Consider the following 24156-nt stretch of genomic DNA (forward strand, 5'->3'; position numbering starts at 1 on the left):
CACAGCCGTATTCTGTAGCTTGACCTAAACTTAGAATATTGCTCTTCAACATTGGAATATAGTAGATATCTGTTAGTAGTCTCTGTTCTCCGTTTCTTCCTTCGAAAAGAATAGATCCTTTTCCACCAATACTGACACAAGATCCGTCACCAAACTTCACCATTCCTTTGATGCTTTCGTTTAACTCAGAAAAATACCCTTTTTTCCTGTCATATGATTGCTAGCACCATTATCCAAATACCAGATTCCATCTTCTCTTTTGTTTGACTCGTACTTCTCTGGAATCACCTTCTCCTCATTTAAGTATACGATTTCGTGCATATACAAGGCTGTATCTGCTTCTTCTGTCTCGTTTTTGTTGAGTTCTTGATCTTTTGCGATCTTCACCGGACAATCTGATGCAAAGTGACCAGGTTTTTTGCATCGGAAGCAAACAATGTGAGATCTGTCCTTTGGTTCTTTGTCTTGAGTGTTCCCTCTTCCACGTCCTCTGCCTCTGTTCCCTCTTCCACGTCCTCTGCCTCTACCACGTCCTCTTCCTTTACCACTGTCTCCTTCCGTTTTTGAGAACAGGAGGTTTTGTTGAGTTTCTTGTGCAGCAGTTTCTCCGTTTATACGAGATTCAAAAGCTTTAAATCTCCCAACAATGTCCTCGAAACTAGTTTTATTTAGGTCCAAGACTTGTTCAAGAGAAGCAATGAGATGTATAAACTTATTGGAGGGTAGACTGTTTAGAAACTTCTTCACCAATTTTGGTGCATCAAGAGTTTGACCAAGAGAAGCTGCAGTCGATGCTATCTCTGATAACTTTCCTGAGTAACTATCGATAGTGTCCGAATCTTTCATCTTCAAACGCTCAAATTCAGACATTAGGGTTTGGAGGCGAGCTTCCTTGACACGTTCTACACCTTGATTCAGTGATTTTATTGCTTCTCAGATGTCTTTTGGTGAATCTTGTTCGCCGATTTGCAGAGTAAGGTTCTCCGGTATGGACTGGTACAGCAAAGCAGTTGCAATATCATTCTTCTCTTCATCATCCGTTCCTGGATCAATTGCGACCCAGGTTTTGTAAACTTTCAATGTCGCCTTCATCCTCAACGTCCAGACTGTGTAATTTGTTGTGTTTAACATCGGACATTGAACGGCGGATGTTGACGCCATCTTCTTGACCTCCGGTTTTGCATCTGCCATGATTCGTAAGAGTTCATTTTCTCTTCAGGATTTCGCTCGGATACCAAATAATGAATCAAAAACACAAAACCAAAATTTGAATAAAAATCCTTCATTATTAATGTTTAGAAAATCTTCTCAAAACTAAACACAAGTATTCTCTTTGCTCTTATGATCATACATCCTTCTTATGATCTCTATTTATATAGTTATGTATTTCCTATTCTAATTTCCTTTATAAATTAGGATTACAACTTTTCCTTTTCCTTATTAGATTCCTATTTCTTTTAAGGATATCTTCTAGAATTCTCTTGAACCTTACCAACAATCTCAACTCCTTTGTCAAGTCGATCGCCAAACCAACACAAAAATTTGGAAATTTCTATAGGATTTAATAAATCTTGTAAAATTTACTAGTTTAAAGAATCTAACATTTGAATTTTAAACTAGTATTTAAAAAACGTTTGAAAATAATAAGATTTATCCTCAGGTTTAAGGCTTGTATTTTTTTCTAACTTTATTTTTTTCATGATTCATTCAATATCTTTAACATTCTAAATGTTTAGCCATCACTGATTCTCTATTCTATTCATAACATGAACTATTTATATTTAACTCATAGAAAACAACTTTCAAAATACTATATATTCATATGTAATACAAAAATACTCCGACACAAAAACCCAACGAACAAAACAACAATCATTGCGAACGATAATTGTGAATTACTTTTTAAACCAACAAACAACAACGATGATTTTGAATTAGTTTTCAATCAATACTTTTAGATTATAAGAAATTCAGACATTATAAATTATACAATTATAATACTATCTTTTATTGTTTCTGTGAAATCTGGTTACAGTCTTTAGACTCCGGTTCAACCCAACGATTCAAACGTTTCAGCGACAAATATACCTGTAAAAATTACCAAATTCCGGGTTGCCCAACAAAAAAAAAAAGTTAATACTTTTGTTATAAGAAAATATTTAGAATTTCAGATGAAAAAAATATTGTAATCAATTTGTAAACCTGTTTATCCCAATCAGTTTGTAGAGTCATTATAGTAAGGACACAAGTTTGAACGAAAATTCCAAAAAGCATTCCTAACCAGACACCCTGAAAGTTTGAGAAAGAAAAAATAGAGATACTTCATCAACTATACTTAAAACCCTTATAAATTTATAGTAAATAGAGAAATCTGCGAAGAAGGTAAAGAAAAACAGAATCAATGTAAGTTTTAGCAAATAATGATAATTACATATATAAAACCAAGAAAACCAGATTCACCTTAACTTGCAAACCGATAACATAGCCAAGAAAAACGCCGGAAGGAATCCCAACAAGATAATAGCAAGCAAGGTTAACGTATGTAACATATTCTTGCCACCCCGCTCCAACAGCAACTCCTGCTCCAGTTATATTACCAGTTCAAACACATATGTTCTCGTTTAATTAAAGATCGATGGTTACATATGTTCCGCACATTACATGACCCTAGACACTTGAAAACCCAAAATATAACTCCTAACTCAAATGTTTTACTCTAAATATTACTTGTCCTAAATTCAGAACATACTTCTAATACACTCTTGACACACGCCATGCGCCGGGCCTAAGTAAATTAGCAATATGAAATTCGAAATGGTGACCTCGCTGATAAATCTGCCAATACGACCAAACTCACCCATGTATTAGATATTGATTTTCTTGATACCCCAAATATTAAACTAGACCGGACTGTATAGGTAAGAGATCTTTGATATAAATATTTAGAGAAGAGATCTTGGAAATTTGATTCATGTCTATTGAATTTTATGAGTTTCGTATCAACACTAGATTAGCAATGGATGAGATTGCTATAACAATTGAAAATGCTAAACATAGAAAAGTAAAATTCAAGAGATGAAGAAGGAAAAATACCAGAGAGAACGGGTTGAACACTATTCAAGAGGATGGAGAAGGCCAAGAGTGGAGAAAGATCAGCTACTTGTGCGGCAACAGCTTCACTTGTTGTGAAGATGTACGAAACTCTTCCTCTTAGAAACAAAAAGACGAAGAAGAACATAATTCCTATGGAAAGTGACGTTAGAATTGCTGTCATTGTTGCAAACTTGGCTTCTTTTGAATTTCCACTTCCTATCTCGTTTGACACTCTGACACTATTTGTATACAAAAAAAAATCCAAAACAAGGAAAAGAAGAGAAGATAACTATAACAAAAAAAAGCATCAATAATCATAATATACTCAGGAGTTCTCGATCTATTGAATATGTGTAATTATGTATGCACCTTGCTGCTGCCATGAAGCCGATGGCCACCATCATCTCCAGTCCATTTATATTGACACTGTGAAAATGATCAACAAATAAAAATGAATGTCAAAATTTTAATTTAAGTGATTTCATTTAAAAGAGAAGAAAGCGTAAACGTTGTTTACCAGATTGAAAGTGCATCCAGAGCAACCTCTGCATTGTCTAAGCCTCCACCAGTAAGCAGAACCAGTATCGTGTTGTACCATAGCTCCAAGCTGTTCAAAATAATATCACAAAGGAATTATTAGGCATGCATCCTTCAATACTATAGCAATCAAAGCAAATGTATATATCAAAACTTGCTTTTAATTCACCCAACAAGATAAAACCAATAAATATTACTACCACATGATTCCAATCAAACATCTATATGTATGACTGAGAAAAAAGGTGATATATGCAATGCAAGTATGTATGTGGTTACCAATTTATTTCTAAATATTTTACGAGTCGAAACTAATGAGCAAAAGTATAGATATCATACCAAATCATACCACCAGAAGACAAGGATAGTTTCAAGACAGGCCAAAGATCCTTAAAAGCCAGCCAAGAAAACCCCATCCACGTGTCCTCACACCCACCGCACGTGACGAACAAGAGCTGCGCAATGTTAGGAAACCAAAACGCTACGAGCATTGAGGTCATAGCACCATTGATCCCAAAGTCAAAATAAAACATGAGAAGCCACGATAAGAAGAAGTGGACTCCTAAGGAGACAGCAGCCACGTAGGCAATAATCTTGTTCTTGCTCTGCGCTTGGAGAAACATTTGGCAAGTGAAGGATGGTATGTACGAAAAGTTGATTCCTATGACCCACAGAGCTATTATCCGAGCCACACGAACAATGCGCTCCTCTTGACCTAAAGCTAAGAGGATAGGACCCGAGAAGATGTAGACCGGCGTGATGCAAATGGCACAGCCTGTGAGGACGATCCATGATCTTTGGAGGTAAATTCCGAGCATATGGTATTGTTTGGCTCCATAGGCTTGACCACATAGTGTTTCTAGTGCACTGGCCATACCTAACTGCATGCATATACATATAGCTATTGTCATTTACAGTTTGTTGTTACAAGATAAATATTTCATGATCGATGAAAGGTTTTGTGGCTGTAAATTTTAAGATCTGTAGAAGAAGAAATCAAAATTTGCCACGGCAAGCAGGACAAGAAGTCTATGTATGCATTCACGTCACTTGTATTACTATTAGTTAAAGTTATGTCATCAATTACAAGGCTGTCCCGATGAAAAGGAAACTAATGCCAACTATCTAACAGAAATATTTTAATTATTATCACGAACTTGAAACCATAACTTATGGAAAGTTAAAAAAAAAACATTTATATCAAGATAAAAGATGATAAGTCCAACTGTCCAACTTCGTTTCTTTTTCTAAAATCCAACTTTGGTGACGACATAGTATAAATCCAAAACAAAACGGCATCAACCATAACACATTATCACGAACATATATGAACACATTTTACTTTAGGGAAAGTTGCAAAAAAAATATTTTTTATGTAATTTCAACCAAGCTTAAGTTTTTGAATACAATATAGTCTCTCTTTTTTTCTTAATCCAATTTTGGTTACACAATTAAAAAAATACAAAACCAAACAGTGTTAGTAATGTTTTTTCATGAAAATTCATGACATATATTTTCACAATAAAAACAGAATGACACCAGATGAAAATAACAAATAATGTTTAAATTTATCTAGCACGTTTTAATTTAATAACTAATTAGACAAATTTTTATTTATCTACGATATAGTAGATAATTTTTTTTTGCCGTGTTACCAAAATTTGAGTTTAAAAATCGAAAAATAAGAAGTTGGTGTAAAACTTGATTTTGGTATAACTTTTTTTTTTCTAAAATATTTTTGTGTAAATTAAGGTTTATTTTTGCAATTTTCTCTTTAATTTATTGTTTCATATGAAATTATACTCTCATATACCAATTAATTAGATTAGAAAAAATGGATAAAATTACAGAGTAGTGTATCTCACCAAGATACCATTACTGAAACGGAGGAGCACGGTGAAGCTGATGGAGAAAGCCGCCAACTCGGTGGGGCCAAGGTGGCCGATAAAAGCTTGAGTTATCAAAGATACACCGAACGTAGAGAACCTCGTAAAGATCGCCGGCGCCGCCACAATCCATAGCTTCTTAGATTCCCTCCAAACTTTCTCTCTCGTGTCCAACGACTTAAACCCATTCTCTTCTTCGCCGTTCTCCACCGTCTTATTCAACAGAGTCTCCGTCACTTCTTCTTCTATTCGGGCCATCGCATAGAGTGAATAGGTTTGGAGAGAGGAGAAAGTTATGTTTGGTTTTTTTGTTCTGTTTATGATTATCACTTTGTATCGAAGGTTGTTTTTCTACTCCCAAGAAATTAAAAAGTTGCCTGCGTAACAATGTAACATGAGTGTTAAAAACTTATAACTCGTGGGGTTGAAAACTAATGTTATACCATAATTAAATAACAATAAGTGCCAAATGTTTTCTTTCATCTTTTTGTTCAATTTATTTTGAAAATTAATTTCATTAACTAAGATAACTAATTTAGGTATTCCATAATTTGATTAAAAACTAGAGTTAAATTGCAATCACTGATAGCAAAATTTAAAACAAGATGAACACTCTTTTTACATTGTGCCACAATATCAAAATAAAAATAAAAACGATAGAAAAATTATCTGAGAAAATAATTTCATATCAGAAAATAAATTTCGACTAAACTACAACCCCCCCCCCCCCAAAAAAAAGTACTTTTAGTACATCATAATTGTAACCTGTAAGTTTGACTTGTTTATTCCAGATGCCCCTGACATTGCATTGAAAGAAACTAGTTTTCCATGAATTTTTATAAAGTAAAATTTATTGCAATATATGTAGTTGACTAAACAAGTTTTGTGCTTAATATATTTAGTTGAAAAGGACATTTAATAAATTTAAACTTTGACTAAACTACAAACAGAAATAATTTGAATAAATCATGGGCTTAAAAAGCAATGAATTTAAATTCTGTTAAAATCATTACTGTAAGGTTGACTTATTAGTACCAAAATATCGGTAATATTGTGTTTAATAAGTTTTACATGAAATTTGACTGAAATATACATATGAGTAAATGTACCAAAGTCGTCATCATACTTTAAATAATTATCTTCCATAATTTTGTTTTGACTACCTCAAAAGAGATTGGCGGTCTTATTCTATTTTAGACATCACACATATATATATATACATATATATATATATATATATAATTGTGTATACAATGGAAGCAATATTAAAACAAAGATTCATCCTAATTTAAGTTCATGACTTAAGACTATCTTAATTAAACAATATACATTTGCGACAAAAAAAAAAAAACAATATACATTTCATTCATGCACATTGTCATTTTTTCTAGTAACCTAGAGATTTCGAACTTTAGGCTCGTGCATCTTTTTAGATTGGGAAACCATAGAAATTAATATTTTTCAAATGTCTCTGTTAAGTTTTAAGTGATGCATTATATAATTTTTTTTTTGAGCACATACAGCTGAGTTTTATAACTAAAACCAACTGTTAAACAATATCCGAAGATCCAAGGTACACAGCTCAATGAATGTTTCGTATATATTGTATATTTATGTAATGTCTTGACTTAATTGCTTCCCCGACAGTCTTATGGTTGACTCTGAGTCTAATAACGTCCGATGATCGGTTTGCAGTATCGAACAATTGCAAACGGTCTTGCAAATCACCATGATTAGTTTACTATGTATTTAATGTCACATTTTAAATATAGTTTTAATATGTCGCTATATTAAAACTATTTGTCAACATATTTAGTTTCAATATTTTTTTTTCTTTTATAAAATGCTCTGGAGAAAAAACTAGATGTAAACTGGTCTTATCAGTTTTCAGAATGAAGTATTTTAAAAAAAATATTCACATCTATTATAGTTTAAAATCTGGATTTTACATTCATTCTTTCTCATAAAACGCGACGTCTTCCTCACAAACCAAGACAATTAACCATAATAGTGTGAACTCATGCGTTCGGTTTAAACTTTGGTACTAATGTTCTTACCTCTCTTTAGCTATTAGTGGTCATGTCTCGTGGCCTAAGTCATACTCTTGGTCCATATATGCAATACTCTCATTGGTTTGCCACTTTCGAAATCTCGTAATTTTTGTTGTTGATCATGTTTTTTCATTTTTAACAGACCGCTAGTAATTCCTAGAGGACAAGGTGAAAATAGAATCACTTTTTAGGCGGTCTAAACACACAAGTGTATACATTCGAGAGTGAAGAGAGGATTAAAATCGATTACAAAGCTCATGTTTTAGCTAAATCTTTATAATTATTCTCTTTGTGAAGTTTGGTTTCGACCTCTGGATTCTGGTTCAACCCAACGGTTCAATCTTTTCAGCGACGAAGACACCTGAAATGTTTTTAACAACAAACAATATCACCAAATCAATTTTGTTTGTTATAGTAAAAAGAATTTCTATTAAAAAAAAAATTCTCGATATGTAAACCTGTTGATCCCAGTCTGTTCGCATTGTCATTATGGTAAGCACACAAGTCTGAACGAAGATTCCAAAAATCATTCCTAACCAAACACCCTAAAAAAAAAAAAATGTATGATCTTGTATGTTTTTAAAAATTTTATTTGCTTTTATTGCTAATTATTTTTAAGTTGAAAGTCAAAGAACTTAATATGAACCCATGTTCAAATAGAGTTGCCTAAATAAGACATCATGGTCCAAGTAGAACATATATTGCCGATTCTAATATAGGATCAAGTTCGAGATGGGCCTGAAAAGCCATCATAACGAATGAGTGTGTTTGGATCTAATAGCGGAAGTTAGAAAAGATCTCAAATAGTATATAAAGACATGAACACTTCATTCATTAATGTCAATTAGTTTTGAGTTGAATATCTATAATACTTAACTTGACTGCAAACAACTAATGAAAGTATACTTACTTTGACTTGCAAACCGACGACATAGCCAAGGAAAATACCGGAAGGAATTCCAACAAGGTAATAACAAGCAAGGTTAACGTATGTAACATATTTTTGCCATCCCGCTCCAACAGCAACTCCTGCTCAAGTTATAACCGGTTCAACATATGCGATGACTTAAAGATAGGATCAATATCAACTATATATACATATAACATTTAATAGGGTTAGAAACAAATACAAGCACTCGTCCTTTTTTTTTTTTTTGAACAGCACATGCACTCGTCCTCTATATTAAATTAGGTTTTAGGTTTTTGGGTCGAGCAGTGGCTAATGAAAATTCATCACATATGAAACTTATTGAATATATAGTTAAAAACAAGAGTATGACTGAATATTGGATAAAATATGTCCAACAATTGGGATAGCTAGTTACTTTACTTGTCCTGCAACACTCAACTCCAAACATTCGTAAGGGATCACCCCCAAACTACCTAAGATACAAGACCTTACCTACTCGATAACCTAAAACACCAGTCTTAAATACTCAAAGATGATCTGAAAATATACATAATCTACCTACAAGTGTTAATTAGATCATTCTAGGTACCCATGGTATTGCATCACCGAGTATTGATATTAAAATCCCTTAGCAGTTTAGACCGTACGGGGTAAGCTAAAGTTCTATGATATCTGGTTCATGCATGAGGATGAGGACATAGTGATTATTGAAAAAGGGAGAAGATGCAAACCAGAGAGAACGGGTTGAACACTGTTCATAAGAATGGAGAAGGCCAATAGTTGAGAAAGATCGGTTACTTTTGCGGCAACAGCTTCACTTGTGGTGAAAATGTACGAAACTCTTCCTCTTAGAAACAGGAAGACTGAGAATAAAATTATCCCTATTGAAAGTGACGTCAAAACCACTATCATTGTCGCAAATTTTGCTCCTTTAGAGTTTCCACTCCCGATCTCGTTTGAAACTCTTACACTATATATTTACGTACATTATTATAAAAGAAAAATAAGAAAAAGAAAGCAAGATTCTTAAATAAAGCATGCATAATCAAAAATATATAGGTTTTCTCAATGTAATTTAAGTATATATATAGTAGAAACGAAATATCATGAGAGAGGATATGAAAACAATTGATTTAGTCTCATTTTTTTTAAGATATATTTTTCCATTAGTTATTAAGTTATCAGGAATAGGAGAATTTATTATATTAACAACTTTGAAATATTTTTAAATATGCAAATTTATTAATTCCAAGATTATCCTTTTTTAAAATTATAATTGTCTTATATATAACTAGACTATAGTATTTTTATCAAAGCTAAATTCTGTATAACTAATAATATGTATGATTGTATTAACCTTGCTGCTGCCATGAAGCCGAAGGCTACCATCATCTCCATTGCATTTATATTGACGCTGCAGAATTTGATGAACATAAAACACTACATCCAATTAACAATCGTGTGTTCAAAACTAGAGAGCCCAAATACGAGTTACCTAAACCTATCATTTTCCTTTGGCATGTCATTAGCTTTCTGACTAATAATCTAAAGATAAATGTACAAATGTTTGAATATAATAACTTCAAAGACAAGAGGCGCCATAGAGCTTATACATATAGCTTACCAGATTGCAAGTGCGTTTAGAGCAACCTCAGCGTTTTTTAAGTTTCCCGTCAGCAAGATCAATATCGAGTTATACCATATCTCCAAGCTGCCCAAAATAATATCACAAAGGAATTACTATCATAGTAAAAAATATATATTCTAAACATGATTAAATTATACACTATAAATATTCAACCTTTCTCAATCTTTGACAAGGTGAATGAATGTACATAGGCAGTGATTAACCAAGAAAGAACCACAGTATTTATAAGCACACGACTCTACGAAAGTATATTTTGCATGACTAATAATATATATATATATATATATATGCTTGGTTAACGAGACATTTCCTAATATTCTACGAGTGGGTGAGCACTATAAGACTTGAAAAATTTAATAAATCATACCAAGTCATGCCACCGGAAGCCATAGATAACTTGAAGACGGGCCAAAGATCTTTGAAAGCCAACCAAGAGAATCCTCTCCACGTGTCTTTACACCCACCGCACGTGACGAACAAGAGCTGAGCAATGTTAGGCAACCAATGCGCTACGAGCGACGAGGTCATAGCACCGGCGATTCCAAAATCAAAATGAACCATTAGGAGCCACGACAAGAAGACATGGACCCCTAAGGAGAGAGCAGCAACGTAAGCAATGATCTTGTTCTTGCTCTGAGCTTGGAGGAACATTTGGCAAGTGAAGGATGGAACGAAAGAGAAGTTGATGCCTATGACCCATAGGGCTATGGTTCGAGCTACACGGACGAGGCGTTCCTCTTGACCTAAAGCTAAGAGGATAGGTCCAGCGAAGATGTAGATGGGCGTGAGGCAAATGGTACAACCTATGAGAACGATCCATGACCTTTGGAGATAAATCCCAAGCATATGATATTGTTTTGCTCCATAGGCTTGACCACATAGTGTTTCGAGTGCACTAGCCATGCCTAACTTCAAATATTTTTATTGACGTTCGTTATTACACGATAGATTTTATTTTATAGAATTAGAAATCTGATAACAATATGTAAACAGTAATTTTTTGTTGGTAAACAGCAATAATTTTTTGATAAGGTCATAAGTTAAAAAAAATTATATATTACTACAGTTCTATATATGTTTGGTGAGCGTTTATATATAGTCGTGTGGTATATATGTGTAAAACCTTGACGCCATTTTTTTTTGTCGCACCTTGACGCCATAATTCGTTCTAATAGTGTATGTAAGATAATGTAAAAAGAAATTATAGAAAATTATAGAAGCATAACAACTATCTTATTTTAACATTAATTATACGCAGCTTTTCTTTTGTTCTACGAATCTCACAGTGGATGCTAACCATTTGGACACTGGTAGCCAAATGATTCTTGTCAGTTGTCACACTTGTTGACAATGTGTCTTTGTTACACTACAGAAAAAGAGGAATATTTCGTCTTATTTTAAAATTACTCTTCTGGGCCATTCATTTAATTTGTGTAATTTCTTACCACATCTTTGTCGAGTCTTTTGGTAGAATCAAATATATTCTCCAACTTTTTTGTAAAAGAAGTATTTTATACACTCCAATTTTTCTAATTTTTGTTGTTTTACCAATTCAATTCTAGCTCACAATGAAAAGTTTTTGCCGCATTTCGAAAGAACAATTCATTGTTTACAAGGTAAAGAACAACTACTAGTGGAGTTCAACGAACTTGTTTATGATTTTATGTGCAAGAACAAAGGCCATAACATTAACAAGAAACGAATAGTTTACTCACCAAGATACCATTACTGAAACGGAGGAGAACGGTGAGTGTGACGGAGTAAGCGGCCAACTCGGTGGGGCCAAGGTGGCCGACAAAAGCTTGAGTTATCAAAGATGCACCGGAAGTAGAGAATCTTGTGAAGATCGCCGGCGCCGCCACAACCCATAGCTTCTTTGATTCATTCCAAATTTTATCCTTCATTTCCAACTCTTCCTCTTCTCCGGCACCGTTCTCCGACGTCTTTTTCAGAAGAGTTTCCGTCACTTCTTCTACTCCTCCGGCCATGGCTTGAGGAGGGAATGAATAGAGAGAGCAGAGTCGTCGTGGAGAGAGGAGAGAGTTTGTTTGGTGGGTTGTTTCAAGGGTCCCATGTTTATCTAAGGAGGAAATGAAAGGAGCAATTTAGTATTTTAGTTCATTGTCTCTGACATTCTTCGGCCCATTAGCTTAATTTGTCTGTTAAACTAAAACCTAAAGGGGCCGAAAATACTACATTAAAGCCCATTAATAAAAGGACCAATAATTGGAGATGGGAGTTACGGACGGACACGTAACTTTTACAGAGCAGGGGAGGCTTTATTGTACTTTTTTTTTACGTCAAACTTTAATAATACTTTATGGAGCCGAACAAAATAACGAATTGTTATCACTTATCACTTAATACAATGTTAATTTTTGTTTAGTATTTACGTGGCTCTATGTAATTCTTCCTAATTATATCTCATATTAGAACTAGTACCATGGAAGAAAGAATATGATCTAGTCTAGGTACTTCTCTCCTCTTTTTTATGTATTATATATTTCAAACCCATGCATAAAATAGATTCTGTTTGGGATCTTAACCTCACATACTTTTAATGAGTTTAAAAAATTCTATATACTCCCTTTTTATTCTACATACTCCTCTCTATTTTTTACCTTTTAACTTTACCTTTATTTAAAAATGGACCTCACTCTCCCTTTAAACCAAACCAATCTCTCACCTCTTACCCATCCCACACCAATTAATTTTGGTTTTACTTTGAACCTACCCAGTCCAACCACCTAACAACAACTAATGTTAATGGGACCCACTTTCTTCTTCTTCTTTTTTTCTTCTCCGTACGTAGAAACCAGGAAAAAAAAATTTTTACAGCCCCTTTGAAGCTTCAGCGATCTTCCTTCAAAACTCTGGAAGCTTCAGCGATCTTCAACCCTTGACAAATACATATCCTGCAGCATTTTTTCAGCTGATCTCGACGACCCAGAACGAGATTTGAAGGTAAATTCTTCTCTTTTCAACAAAAAAACGAGTTTATGCATTTAGGGTTTAGAAATTATGTTTGTGGTTTTTTTTTCTGTTAGTAAACTTATGTATACGTTTGTTCGGGCTTTACATTGGTTATTTAAGTATATTAGAGTACTAGAATACGTATGAATCTTTCGGAAGCGTCGATATGTAACAAGAAGCTTTTAGTACAACTGGTTTTACGTAGACAACTGGTGCAACTAGTACTACTGGTGTACAACTATAAATATATTCTAATGGTTTTTATTTTTCTTTTAAGAGAACGATGAGTAACACTCGATGCACAATTATATGTTTTGATTCGGGGGGATGTTATTCAAAGGACGGTGAATACATGAGGTGGAACTCAGAATAGGTTGAACTTCATACTTTAGTGATAAAGACATCTATGGAAGAGATCACTTACAATGGGCTGGTTGATAAAATTTGCAAAAAGCTTATGGTAGATGGAGCTATGACGCAGCTTAGACTTAGCTACTTTCCACTGATATTGGATCCCAAGAAGCCATCATATGTTCGGAATGATGAAGATGTATTTGGTTATCTAATGCAAGTGAATAATAATCAGTGTAGAAGGGTTTTGCATGTGGAGCTCATCACAGATGTTGAGCAAAATGAGAGATTTGTGCAACCGTCAGAGCCACAACATGGTGATGATGTTAATGATGGTATGGATACTTTTTACAAAGGTGAACCATCAGAACCGCAGAAAGAAGATGTTAGTGAAGATGCTGAAGATGGTGAAGATGGTGAAGATGTTGGAAATAATGTGCATGAAGACTTTGGTATGTATGATGATATTGAGGTGGCACCTGTTGTAGAAGGAGATGTGTACGTGAATCATACATGGGAAGATGGTATTGATTTAGTTGTAGGACAAGAATTTGGCAAAAAGGAGTCATTGCAAGAATTAGTGTTTGTAGCCTCCCGTAAAAATGGTTTTGAGTTTGATATCATCCAGTCAGATACACGTCGATATGTGTTAAAATGTCGTGGAGCAAAAGATGGCTGTAAGTGGTATTTACGAGCTGCAAAGACGAAGAATTCAGATCTTTTCTCAGTTAGAACTTACATCAAGATTCATACATGTTCTCGAGCTACTACAGTTACAAGCAAAAATCGAAGGAAAGGCACACCACAGTTGGTCAGGTCTATTTGTCATTCTGATTATCCAGACAAACTTAAAACTCCAGCACCACAAAAACTGATTGGTTTGGTTCAAAACGCATTTGGTGTTAAAGTATCATATTCCACTGCATGGAGAGGTAAAAGAGCAGCTGCTAATGATGTGCGGGGAAGTCCAGAGGAGAGTTATCAGTTGTTGCACTCTTATTTGTATATGCTAGAGTACATGAACCCTGGTACACGCACTTATGTGGAATTGGATGAGGGAAACAGGTTTAAGTATCTATTCTTTGCCTTGGGAGCTTGTCTTGAGGGTTTCCAAGTCATGAGAAAAGTGATTGCTGTGGATGTTACCCACCTTAAGAATACATATGGTGGTGTTTTAATTGTTGCTACAGCTCAAGATCCTGACCATCACCATTATCCAATTGCTTTTGGTGTAGTTGATGGTGAGAAAGAGGCAAGTTGGATGTGGTTTATGAGCAAGTTGAGATCAGTTGTACCAGATGTTCCTGAACTGGTTTTTCTTTCTGATAGAAACGTAAGTCTCCTCAAGTCAATACGTGAGGTCTTTCCATTGTCTCAGAATGGAGTTTGTATATATCATTTGTCTCAAAACGTGAAAGTGGAGTCAATAGAGCGACTTGTGCGAAGAAGTTCAGAGTTTGTGCTCATGCTTATACAGAGAATGAATTCTTGACACTCTATAGTGCTTTTAAGAAAATGTATCGAGATGCAGCCGACTATCTGGACAGAACTGTTGGTGAGGAGAAATGGGCAAGATGCTATTTTCCCGGAGACAGGTATAACATAGACACCACCAATTGTGCAGAATCTATCAATGGCGTTTTTGTAGAAGCAAGGAAATACTCGCTGTTACCAATGATTGATGTGATTATTGCGAAATTAGCTGAATGGTTTAACAAGTATAGGAAGGCGTCTAATGAAGTTTCTACGGCACATAAGCTTGTGCCATATGTGGAGAACGAAATGCATGTGAGATGTGTGGAAGCAAATACATTGACGGTGCATGAGTTAAACAGCTACCACCTTGAGTACAATGTGATTGGGCGTGATGGAAAGGTTTATCTGGTTGATATGAGAAATAAAAGTTGCAGTTGCAAGAGGTTTGATATCGACAAGTATCCGTGTGTGCATGCAATAGCAGCTGCTATCTTTATGAGCGGGGATAGAGAGCTCCATCTACGTGAATTTTGCTCCCACTATTATTGGATGGAACATTGGTCGTTGGCTTACTGCAGGACAATCTATCCAGTCCCCCATAAAGATGACTGGGTTGTTCCTGACCATATCCGAGCAAAATGTATATTTCCTCCAGAAATAATTAAGAAAAAAAGACGCATCAACACAATTAGGCATCCATCAGTTGGAGAACATCGAGGGAGAGGAAGAGGAAGAAGAGGAGGAAGAGGAGGAGGAAGAGGAAGAGGACTAGGAGCATGGTTGTTTAATGATCCTAATGTATCAGAACAAGAGGAAGCAGAATAGTAATCGCTGGTGATGTTTAGGTACAACTAATATAACTATCGGGTACAACTAGTATACCTATCGGGTACAACTAAACTATTCAGGTACAACTAGTATAACTATCGGGTACAACTAGTATAACTATCGGGTACAACTAGTATAACTATCGGGTACAACTAGTACAACTATCAGGTACTAGATCTTCTTTTTTTTTCATTTTTTCGTTTTATTTAAAATACCGCATTTCGGAAAGCAGTATGTGTTTAAGGATTTAGTTTCATATCTATTTTGATGAAGTAAATCCAACTTGATGCATTTTTGAATATTGAGAACACAAAAGTCATATTTTCATAACGTCTACCTTATACTTCTATGGCAACTATTACAACTAATGCTATATAGTTATAAGAAATTAACAAAATACATAATTTTATACATTTAATTATCTATATGTGTCTTAAATGTCTTATTATTATCTATTTTCAAAAGTACAATTATAAAAATGTAATTTCTAGTACGATATAACTAATAAAATCGTTTTATCTATGAAAGTACAACTCTGTGTAATAAAAAAAATAGAGTACAACTTACCTACTTGGGTACAACTTTGTATATTATTTTGCCGGCGCTCGTGTAATTTGACGGCGCTCGTGTAATTTGACGGCGCACATGTGGCTTTTATTTTTTTTATTTTTTCAAATTTTTTGGGCGTGAAAAATTCTTTTTATTCTAGTTTCAACAACACTAGTTGTACGCGATAATATCAGTTGTACTAACCAAAAAAATCTGAAAACATAATTAAATTAAAACAATAAACCTTCTACTAGTTTCAACATACCAGTTGTACCTGTTTCACCAAACATAGAACAATAAACCTCCTACTAGTTTCAACCTAAACCATCTACTAGTTTCACCAAAAACCAATAACTAGTTTCAACAAAAACCAAAACAAACTTGTTTCTTCTACTTCTTTTTTGCAGCCTCTCGTTTCTTCCTTTGTGCTGGTGCATCATATTCGAAAGGAGTGGATATATGCCTCGATGGTTTACCCTTTCTCCTACTCCTAATGATCGCAGCCGTCCTTTAGACTCAGCACTCTTCCGCATACATATTTTGTAGCGTGGTTTCTTTGGTGGTGGTTCAGGAGTCTCCACTACAGGTGTAGGTGCGTTTGTGGTCTCCAGTGCAGGTGCAGGTGCGTCTGTGGTCTCCTCCGCAGGTACAGGTGCAGGTGCGTCCCTGGTCTCCTCTGCAGGTGCGTCCCTGGTCTCCTCTGCAGGTGCGTCCCTGGTCTCCTCTGCAGGTGCATCTGTGGTCTCCTCTACAGGTGTGTTCGTTGTCTCCTCCATACCCTTATCACCTACATTGAAAAATTTATGTAGAATTTTTTTTGAACATACATTTGATAAAGGAAAGAAATAAATATCTTTTTTTACCTCTTGCATTTGATCCTCCACCTGTTTCATACACTCTCCCCACATCTTCATACTGAAAATCCATAAAATCAGAATCTCTTCTTTGATCAGCTATTTTCATTTCTACAGACTTCAGTCTTGTGTCCATCTCATGAACCTTCTCATTAATCTTCCTAAACCCTTCTTCCATTTTCTCATTAATCTTTATAAACCCTTCTTCCATCTTCTTCAACACATCCTCACTTCCTACCGCTTCAGTATCTGTCGGTTTGGGCAATGGCTGGTCTTCTCGGGATTTAACATCTAATTGGTACAGATCCTTCAAGTGTATCTTCTTCTTTTGTTGGACTAAAATCGTGTGCCAACTATCAACAACAGGGTCAGAAACAGCATCATCTTCTCCTACTTCGAAGTCATCCCATACATGCTCGTCTAGGATGTCAAGCAAGAGTTTAGCTTCTCCATCTTCAGGTACCAAGATACTAATAATATCCTGTTTAACGAAAAATAAAAATTAAACTAAACTAAATCTCTAATAATGTAAAAATATAAAATTAAAGGAGACTCCTAAACCTTTGTATCTCCAAGCACTTCATATATATCAGCTAAAGAAAATCCTGTTTTGCATGTTCTCTTAAACTTCCACTTGCACATTCTTGGACAATCACCATCTGCATTCCAAACTTTTTCTTGAAATGCTTCTTTCAGAACCGGGATAGATTCAAACGCCAAAATCTGCACATATAATCGTACTAGTTATGCCAGTTCTACCAATAATACCAGTTCAACTAGTTGTACTCTAAACACGAGTTGTACCAATACTACTACCTATACACTATATCAAGTTGAACCAAGAATACTAGTTGTACTAATACTACGATTTTTAGTTGTACAAGTTATACTGAATTTAAAACATATAACATTACCTCTAAAGGCAATATGAACCCCGGAAAAGTCCAATTCCCTCGAACAGATCCTCCAAAATGATCCACCAGATGTGCAACCTCAGCTAAGACGTCATCAAAAATGAAACGACCCCAGAGAAACGTTTCACACAGATCCAGATCATCCACCACTCGGAGAATGAATGGGTCTATGGATCCACCATATTTCTTGGACTTTCCTTTGATGACAGTTGCTAAGAAGAAAAGTACAACCATCTTCAACCTATCAGTACCACCTTCTATGAAATCCATTGATTCCAGCTTCTCACGCACCTCTTTCACCTCAATATTAGTCTTTCCAAACTGCTCCTCCACAAAATCCCTAACTGCTCATAGTCGGCTGGATAATGGTGGCAGAATAATCCTGAAAGAAGGCCGTGTTCTCTGATTGAATACCGAACAGGCACACCATTCACAACAAACCAACACTGCCGCTTCTTGTCTGTCACTGCTGTTCGGAGAAGCAACATCCACATTCCCATTAACATTCTATTCTTCTGGATAAACATGTGGACAATATGCTTGAATTGTGGGTGGTTCTCAAACCAGTTTCTCTCTGAGATATCAAGCCTCTTGAAGACTTCCATGAAATTAAAGGTTTCACACCTTGATTGAAGCTTCGGGTATAACAGATACTCGCTTTGCTTGAAGAATAAACCTCGAGGTTCCATTGGTATTGAGACATCCTCTTGCTGCAATCAAAACGCATATGATAAGTGAATATAAGTGTATTGGTACAAATAGTATTCTTGGTACAACCACAACCAAAAATAAGTTGTACGCGATAATTCCAGTTGTACTAAATTACATTTCGTTCAACCACAAGCAAAAATCAGTTGTACGCGATAATTCCAGTTGTACTAAACTACATACCGTTCGACCACAAGCAAAACTCATTTGTACACGATAATTCTAGTTGTACTAAATTACATACCGGTTGTAATGGATCAACATTTGAGTTTGAACCCAATCCTTCTTCTGATGCCGTAGCATACTCAGCCTCAGATCTCTCTGGTTGAGAAGGTGAACCCCTAGTCGACATCCTCCAAAAATTCTGAAACAAAAATCAGAAATCAGTTGTCCGGGTTCAGGGTTGAGGGAAGAAAATCATAAACTAAGGTTTTAATTACTCTTAAGCCTAGAAGATACCTGTTCGGTGATGACGGAAGTGTGAAACAGCGGTGGTGGCGAGCCTAAAACGGCGACGGCGACGAGCCTAAAACAGAAGAGTGAAGAGTGGAGAGTGAGTGGCGGTGAGCGAAGAGTGTGGGGATTTAATTGAAGAGGAAGAAGATGATGGAAGAAGACGAAAATGATGGAAGAAGATGATGGAATCGAAGAATCTGAAAATGATGGAGGATGGAAGAAGAGGATCCGGAAGAAGATAACGGAATCGAAGAGGAAGACAATGGATCGGGAATATATTTAGGGTTTGCTTTCTGGTTTAATTAAATTGGATGGTTTAAAACAGTTAAATTGGTTTAGTTTAATAATTTCGGTTAAATTGGTTATTTAAATTGGATCTTGGTTTGAGTCCGGTATTCTGAATTGGATATGTAATTTGGTTATTCATTAATGGTTTTTTGGTCTTTTTATGCTCTTTTGTATTAAAAAGAAAATCAAAAAGAAAATATGGATATGAAACGAGTATATGAGAATTTCATATAAGGGAGAGGAGTATGTGAGATTAAACTCCATGTGTTTGATGTCTAATATGTATTCATTGATTACGACATAATAAACAAACAACAATCTGATCGTGCACGTAATTGAACATATTTTTGCATTGATCAAAGAAGAGTCTATTTTCTATCGCGATTTATTTTTAGTTTTTTCTCCGGACTACATATTATTCCAGAAATGGAAAAAAAACATCTATGTATAGACGACAAAAAAAACAATCTAAAATATATATATATATATATATATATATATATATATATATATATTGAGAAACTTTTAACTCCTTTTTTTTAACTTTCTCGACCACGTGAAGGAATCTAATGAGTAGACCATGGCCCATGGCCCGTACATAGCCTTAGCGACTGTTTGAGTCAAAAAGCGAGCAACGGCGCATAAAAGGTGATTGAGCCATGGCAACTTTCCGTAATAACATAGATTAAGTCAAGGGTAAAATAGGAAAATCAAAAGACTCTCTTGACGTCACGTGCTAGCCGAAACATGGCGCACAATTGGCACACCACAGCAGACCAAGTGGTCAGCTTCAGGTTTTTATGAGCCAAAGAAAAAAAAAAAGCTTTCTTCAACAACAACAAATTCGCCGGGAAAAAGGATGACGACGACGGAGACGCAAGCGGCGTTGTCTATGGAGTCGTTACCTCTAGGTTTCAGATTTAGACCAACGGATGAAGAACTCATCAATCATTACCTGAGGTTGAAAATCAACGGCCGTGATTTGGAAGTACGAGTCATCCCGGAAATCGATGTTTGCAAGTGGGAGCCATGGGACTTACCTGGTTAGCTCTCTTCCCTCTTCTTCTTCTTCTTCTTCGCGAATCGAGGAACATAGTTGAGAAATGAATGTTGGAGCTCTGGAATTTGGATTTTGTTTGTTTGTTTGTTCGAGAGTGATATAGGTTTCTAGGGTTTGTTTAATCTGATTGCTTGTAGGGCTTTCGGTGATAAAGACGGATGATCAGGAGTGGTTTTTCTTCTGTCCTCGTGACCGGAAGTATCCGAGTGGCCACCGCTCAAATAGAGCCACTGACATTGGATACTGGAAAGCTACTGGGAAAGATCGAACTATCAAGTCGAAGAAGATGATTATTGGTATGAAGAAGACACTTGTCTTCTATCGTGGTCGAGCTCCTAGAGGTGAGCGTACAAACTGGATTATGCACGAGTATCGTGCCACTGATAAGGACCTTGACGGCACTGGACCTGGCCAGGTCTGTTTTCTCAATCTGCTTAGTGTCAATTGTAATCCCTTGCCTGCTTTAAGCTATAATCCATGTTTGTGAGGTTAGATGTCGTCTCTTCTGGTGATTCAAGAACAAGAATCTGTTTGTAGAAGTGGCGTTTATGTTGCTTGGTTTAATTGCTACTAGTTCTTGTATGAATGGTTTTTTCTCTGATGGTGACCTTTTTGCTTGTTGGCCTGTGTTTTGTTTAACATTCTTCTGCTTATATGTTCTTCTTGTGTTTGTTTTTGGAACAGAATCCGTATGTTTTGTGTCGCTTGTTCCACAAGCCTAATGATAGCTGTGATGTTGCAAACTGTGATGAAGTAGAGAATGTCAATTCCACTCCCACCGCCACTAGATGCTCTCCTGATGACACATCTTCTGATATGGTCCAAGAAACAGCTACATCTCATGTACATGCTCAAAATAAATCAGATGACACTGCGAATTGTCCAAGCGACAAGGGTAGCGATGTGAAACCTGAGGATCCAGTGATTAAAACAGAGAAATCTGTCGATCACGGTGAAACTTCTCGTGCCAAAGACCGTAATTTGGGCAAAAGCCTAGCAGCGGTAATACATATTTTCTCTGGTTCTTGTTAATTCTGCGAAATTTGGTTTCTCTGTTTGCACTAAGTATAGCATTCTGTACCACAACTTATTCATCGGGTTCTATAACCAGCTTGTGCTTTCTTGTGCTATAGGAAAATGCAAATGTAAGGGACTTTGCGACCCTTTGTGGACCCAGCTCTACTCAAAACTGTGACCAAGCATATTATCCAGATCAATCAAGCATTGGTTTTGCTGCATCACACATGGATTCGATGTATTCTAGCGATTTTGGAAACCATGATTTTGGAAACTGTGATTATGGGCTACATTTTCAAGATGGTGCCGCCTTAAAAGACGATGAATCCTTGCAAGATGTCTTGGATGAGGTATTCCATATCAATAATCAATCCTCTAGTGAAAGGAAAGACTTTACGCTTCCAAATATGATGCATTGGCCTGGAAATCCAAAACTGCTCTCTACAGAGTATCCGTTTCCCAAAGACACCGACGCTTTTGGTAACGGCCCACAGGTAATCATGATAGCTTTAGCGATTTGTAAGCTAATGATGATCACTTTCTCTGGGACTGACCATAATGTTTCTTCCATGTACAGCACTTTGTTCCTGACACTATAGCTTCCAGATGGGTCAGTAATCACCACGTTGATAGCAAGGAGGGAGTAGACATGCAATCTTCATCCGGGTCTTCTCGAACCTTGACGCCACTTCACAGCAACGTTTTAGGGCAGTATGCTTCAGCATCTTACGCAGCTATGGATCCATTTAACTCCAATGTCAATCAGCGTGATCAGTCATCTTTTGAGCAAAACCCTGTTGACCGTAACATTAGTCCCAGCGACATTTCTGGGTTCAATGCTAGGTCTCAGGAGAATCAGACGGATCTGGACTCTGTTGTGAACCAAGGAACTGCTCCTAGAAGAATTCGGTTGCAAATCGAACAGCCGAGAAATGCAGACACTTATGAAGAAGATGAAGTACAATCAGCCATGTCCAAGGTAAGCTTAACTCCTCTGGCTAATAATAGTGAGATCTACTTTTCCTTATCAAATGACCGTTGATGAAATGTACAGGTCATAGAGGAGCACGAGAAATGCTTCCTTGACAGAGATAAGACAAGAGCACAAGGACATGAAAGCCTGTCGGAATCAGCTAATATAAGGACTCAGGGAACTGCTCATCGGAGAATCCGCCTGCAGACGAGACTGCAGAAGCTTCCCATAAACCCTAGGGACTCAAAATGCAATGAAGAAGAAGAAGCAAACCATAGCAAGGTATACTATATTGCTTTGCAAGTTTTATCAACATAATCTCTAAAAAACAGAGCATCAACATTAACAAACATGATTGAAACAGTGCGAGATGCAGGAAAAGGAAGATGTATCATCATCATCATGGCAGAAACAGAAGAAGCTAATGAGGAGCTTGGTGCAGTGTAGTACTATGGTGATAGTAATGGCGGTGATAGTTGTTTTAGTAGGAATATGGAAAGAGTCAACAGATGCCAAATGTAGCTTCTTGTTTCATCAATTGGATTCCTTCAAAGGCATGTTTACTTGATGATATATAGCGTCATTCTCAATGTTTTTTTTCTTTTTGTATAATCCTTCATGTTTAGTCTGTTTTTCTTGTATGTTTTGTTTGTTTGTAGTGTTTGAGTGATAAAGCCAAATTCTCTTAGGGGTGTTACGATTCAGATTTTGGTTCAGTTTCGGTTCATAAGTAGTATCATAAATCCATATCTATTTTGGTTTGGTTAAATTATTTAGTTTGATTTTAAAATGAAGTAGCTCAATTATAACTAGCTAGCTAATTCGCAAGTGTCCCAACACTAACAACATAAAATTGAGCAAAAAAGAAGAACTATGCATGTGGTTGATTTCCACAAGATTTGATGGTGAATAGACAAGACGAAGAACCTGCATCTTTGCTGACTCAAGTTTTCAAAGCCAAATATTTTAGCAAGAGACATTAATGGAAGCTACTTTGGGACACAGGCCAAGTCATGCATGGAGAAGCATTTATCAAGGTCTCATGGAGTCAAATTCTCATGCATGGAATGAGGAAAAGTTGAGAAATCAAATAGTCTGATGACGTGGAACTCATAAGTCATAAGAAAAATAAGACCCATACTGATAGTAGCTCCGGATATTCCAACTTAGATTTACACAAAAACGGTCAGTATTCAGTGAAATCTGGTTATCACCAACTTACAAAGCCTATTTTATCGAATAATGAAGATACAATCAGGAAAAATGACATTAGTAAACTCATTTGGAGTCTCAATGCTTCTCCAAAAATAAAACACTTCTGGTGGAAATTAAGCTTTAAATGGTGCTCTTCCTATTGCAGCAGAACTCGCTACAAGGCATTTCAAGACATTCTCAGAGTGTCTTCTATGTAGAGAAGGAGCAGAAACGATATCTCATCTGCTTTTCCAATATTGGGTTGCCAAGAAGATATGGGAACTCTCTCCAGTTGATTTACCATTAGGTCAGTTCAATTCTGATCATTCTCTTATATGGAGTATCTTCAAACTTTGCTTGCTATTAAATCCACATCGATAAAAAAAAAAC

The 24156-nt window shown here is 36.0% G+C and overlaps 5 protein-coding genes across 7 annotated transcripts; 2 read left to right on the forward strand and 3 right to left on the reverse strand.

Moving 5' to 3' along the window:
* Positions 1–2007: 2007 nt before the first annotated feature.
* On the reverse strand, positions 2008–5774 carry LOC18991741 (protein DETOXIFICATION 21). Its single transcript, XM_006415062.1, has 8 exons — positions 5496–5774; positions 3970–4511; positions 3611–3700; positions 3463–3519; positions 3094–3332; positions 2461–2579; positions 2203–2289; positions 2008–2088 (listed from the first exon to the last, which is right to left on the reverse strand). The coding sequence occupies exons 1-8, from the start codon at positions 5772–5774 to the stop codon at positions 2008–2010; spliced, it is 1494 nt and encodes a 497-aa protein (XP_006415125.1).
* Positions 5775–7736: 1962 nt separating this feature from the next.
* On the reverse strand, positions 7737–12164 carry LOC18991742 (protein DETOXIFICATION 23). Of its 2 annotated transcripts, none has more exons than XM_024153260.1 (8): positions 11841–12164; positions 10493–11030; positions 10102–10188; positions 9835–9891; positions 9209–9447; positions 8478–8596; positions 8026–8112; positions 7737–7928 (listed from the first exon to the last, which is right to left on the reverse strand). In XM_024153260.1, exons 2-8 carry the CDS (start codon positions 11026–11028, stop codon positions 7848–7850), a joined length of 1206 nt encoding a protein of 401 aa, XP_024009028.1. In that variant the 5' UTR covers positions 11029–11030; positions 11841–12164; the 3' UTR covers positions 7737–7847. The 2 variants fall into 2 exon arrangements, with proteins under 2 accessions (XP_024009028.1, XP_006415126.1); XM_006415063.2 differs by having other exon boundaries at positions 10493–11034; positions 11841–12158.
* Positions 12165–13504: 1340 nt separating this feature from the next.
* LOC112083911 (protein FAR1-RELATED SEQUENCE 3-like) lies at positions 13505–14941 on the forward strand. Its single transcript, XM_024152132.1, has one exon. It carries the CDS (start codon positions 13505–13507, stop codon positions 14939–14941), a length of 1437 nt encoding a protein of 478 aa, XP_024007900.1.
* A 1532-nt stretch (positions 14942–16473) lies between these two features.
* Positions 16474–19130, reverse strand: LOC112083912 (uncharacterized protein At3g43530-like). Its single transcript, XM_024152134.1, has 8 exons — positions 19023–19130; positions 18498–18780; positions 18071–18414; positions 17718–17879; positions 17166–17637; positions 16779–17089; positions 16568–16576; positions 16474–16515 (listed from the first exon to the last, which is right to left on the reverse strand). The coding sequence occupies exons 1-8, from the start codon at positions 19128–19130 to the stop codon at positions 16474–16476; spliced, it is 1731 nt and encodes a 576-aa protein (XP_024007902.1).
* Positions 19131–20311: 1181 nt separating this feature from the next.
* Positions 20312–23252, forward strand: LOC18991743 (NAC domain-containing protein 14). 2 transcript variants are annotated; one of them, XM_006415064.2, is made up of 7 exons: positions 20312–20565; positions 20720–20997; positions 21267–21584; positions 21716–22093; positions 22177–22578; positions 22654–22854; positions 22937–23252. In XM_006415064.2, exons 1-7 carry the CDS (start codon positions 20382–20384, stop codon positions 23138–23140), a joined length of 1965 nt encoding a protein of 654 aa, XP_006415127.1. In that variant the 5' UTR covers positions 20312–20381; the 3' UTR covers positions 23141–23252. The 2 variants fall into 2 exon arrangements, with proteins under 2 accessions (XP_006415127.1, XP_024008494.1); XM_024152726.1 differs by having other exon boundaries at positions 22949–23252.
* The last annotated feature ends 904 nt before the right edge of the window (positions 23253–24156 follow it).

This window comes from Eutrema salsugineum, unplaced genomic scaffold (assembly GCF_000478725.1).
Source record: "Eutrema salsugineum unplaced genomic scaffold, Eutsalg1_0 scaffold_5, whole genome shotgun sequence".
In the NCBI taxonomy this organism is placed as follows: Eukaryota; Viridiplantae; Streptophyta; class Magnoliopsida; order Brassicales; family Brassicaceae; genus Eutrema; species Eutrema salsugineum.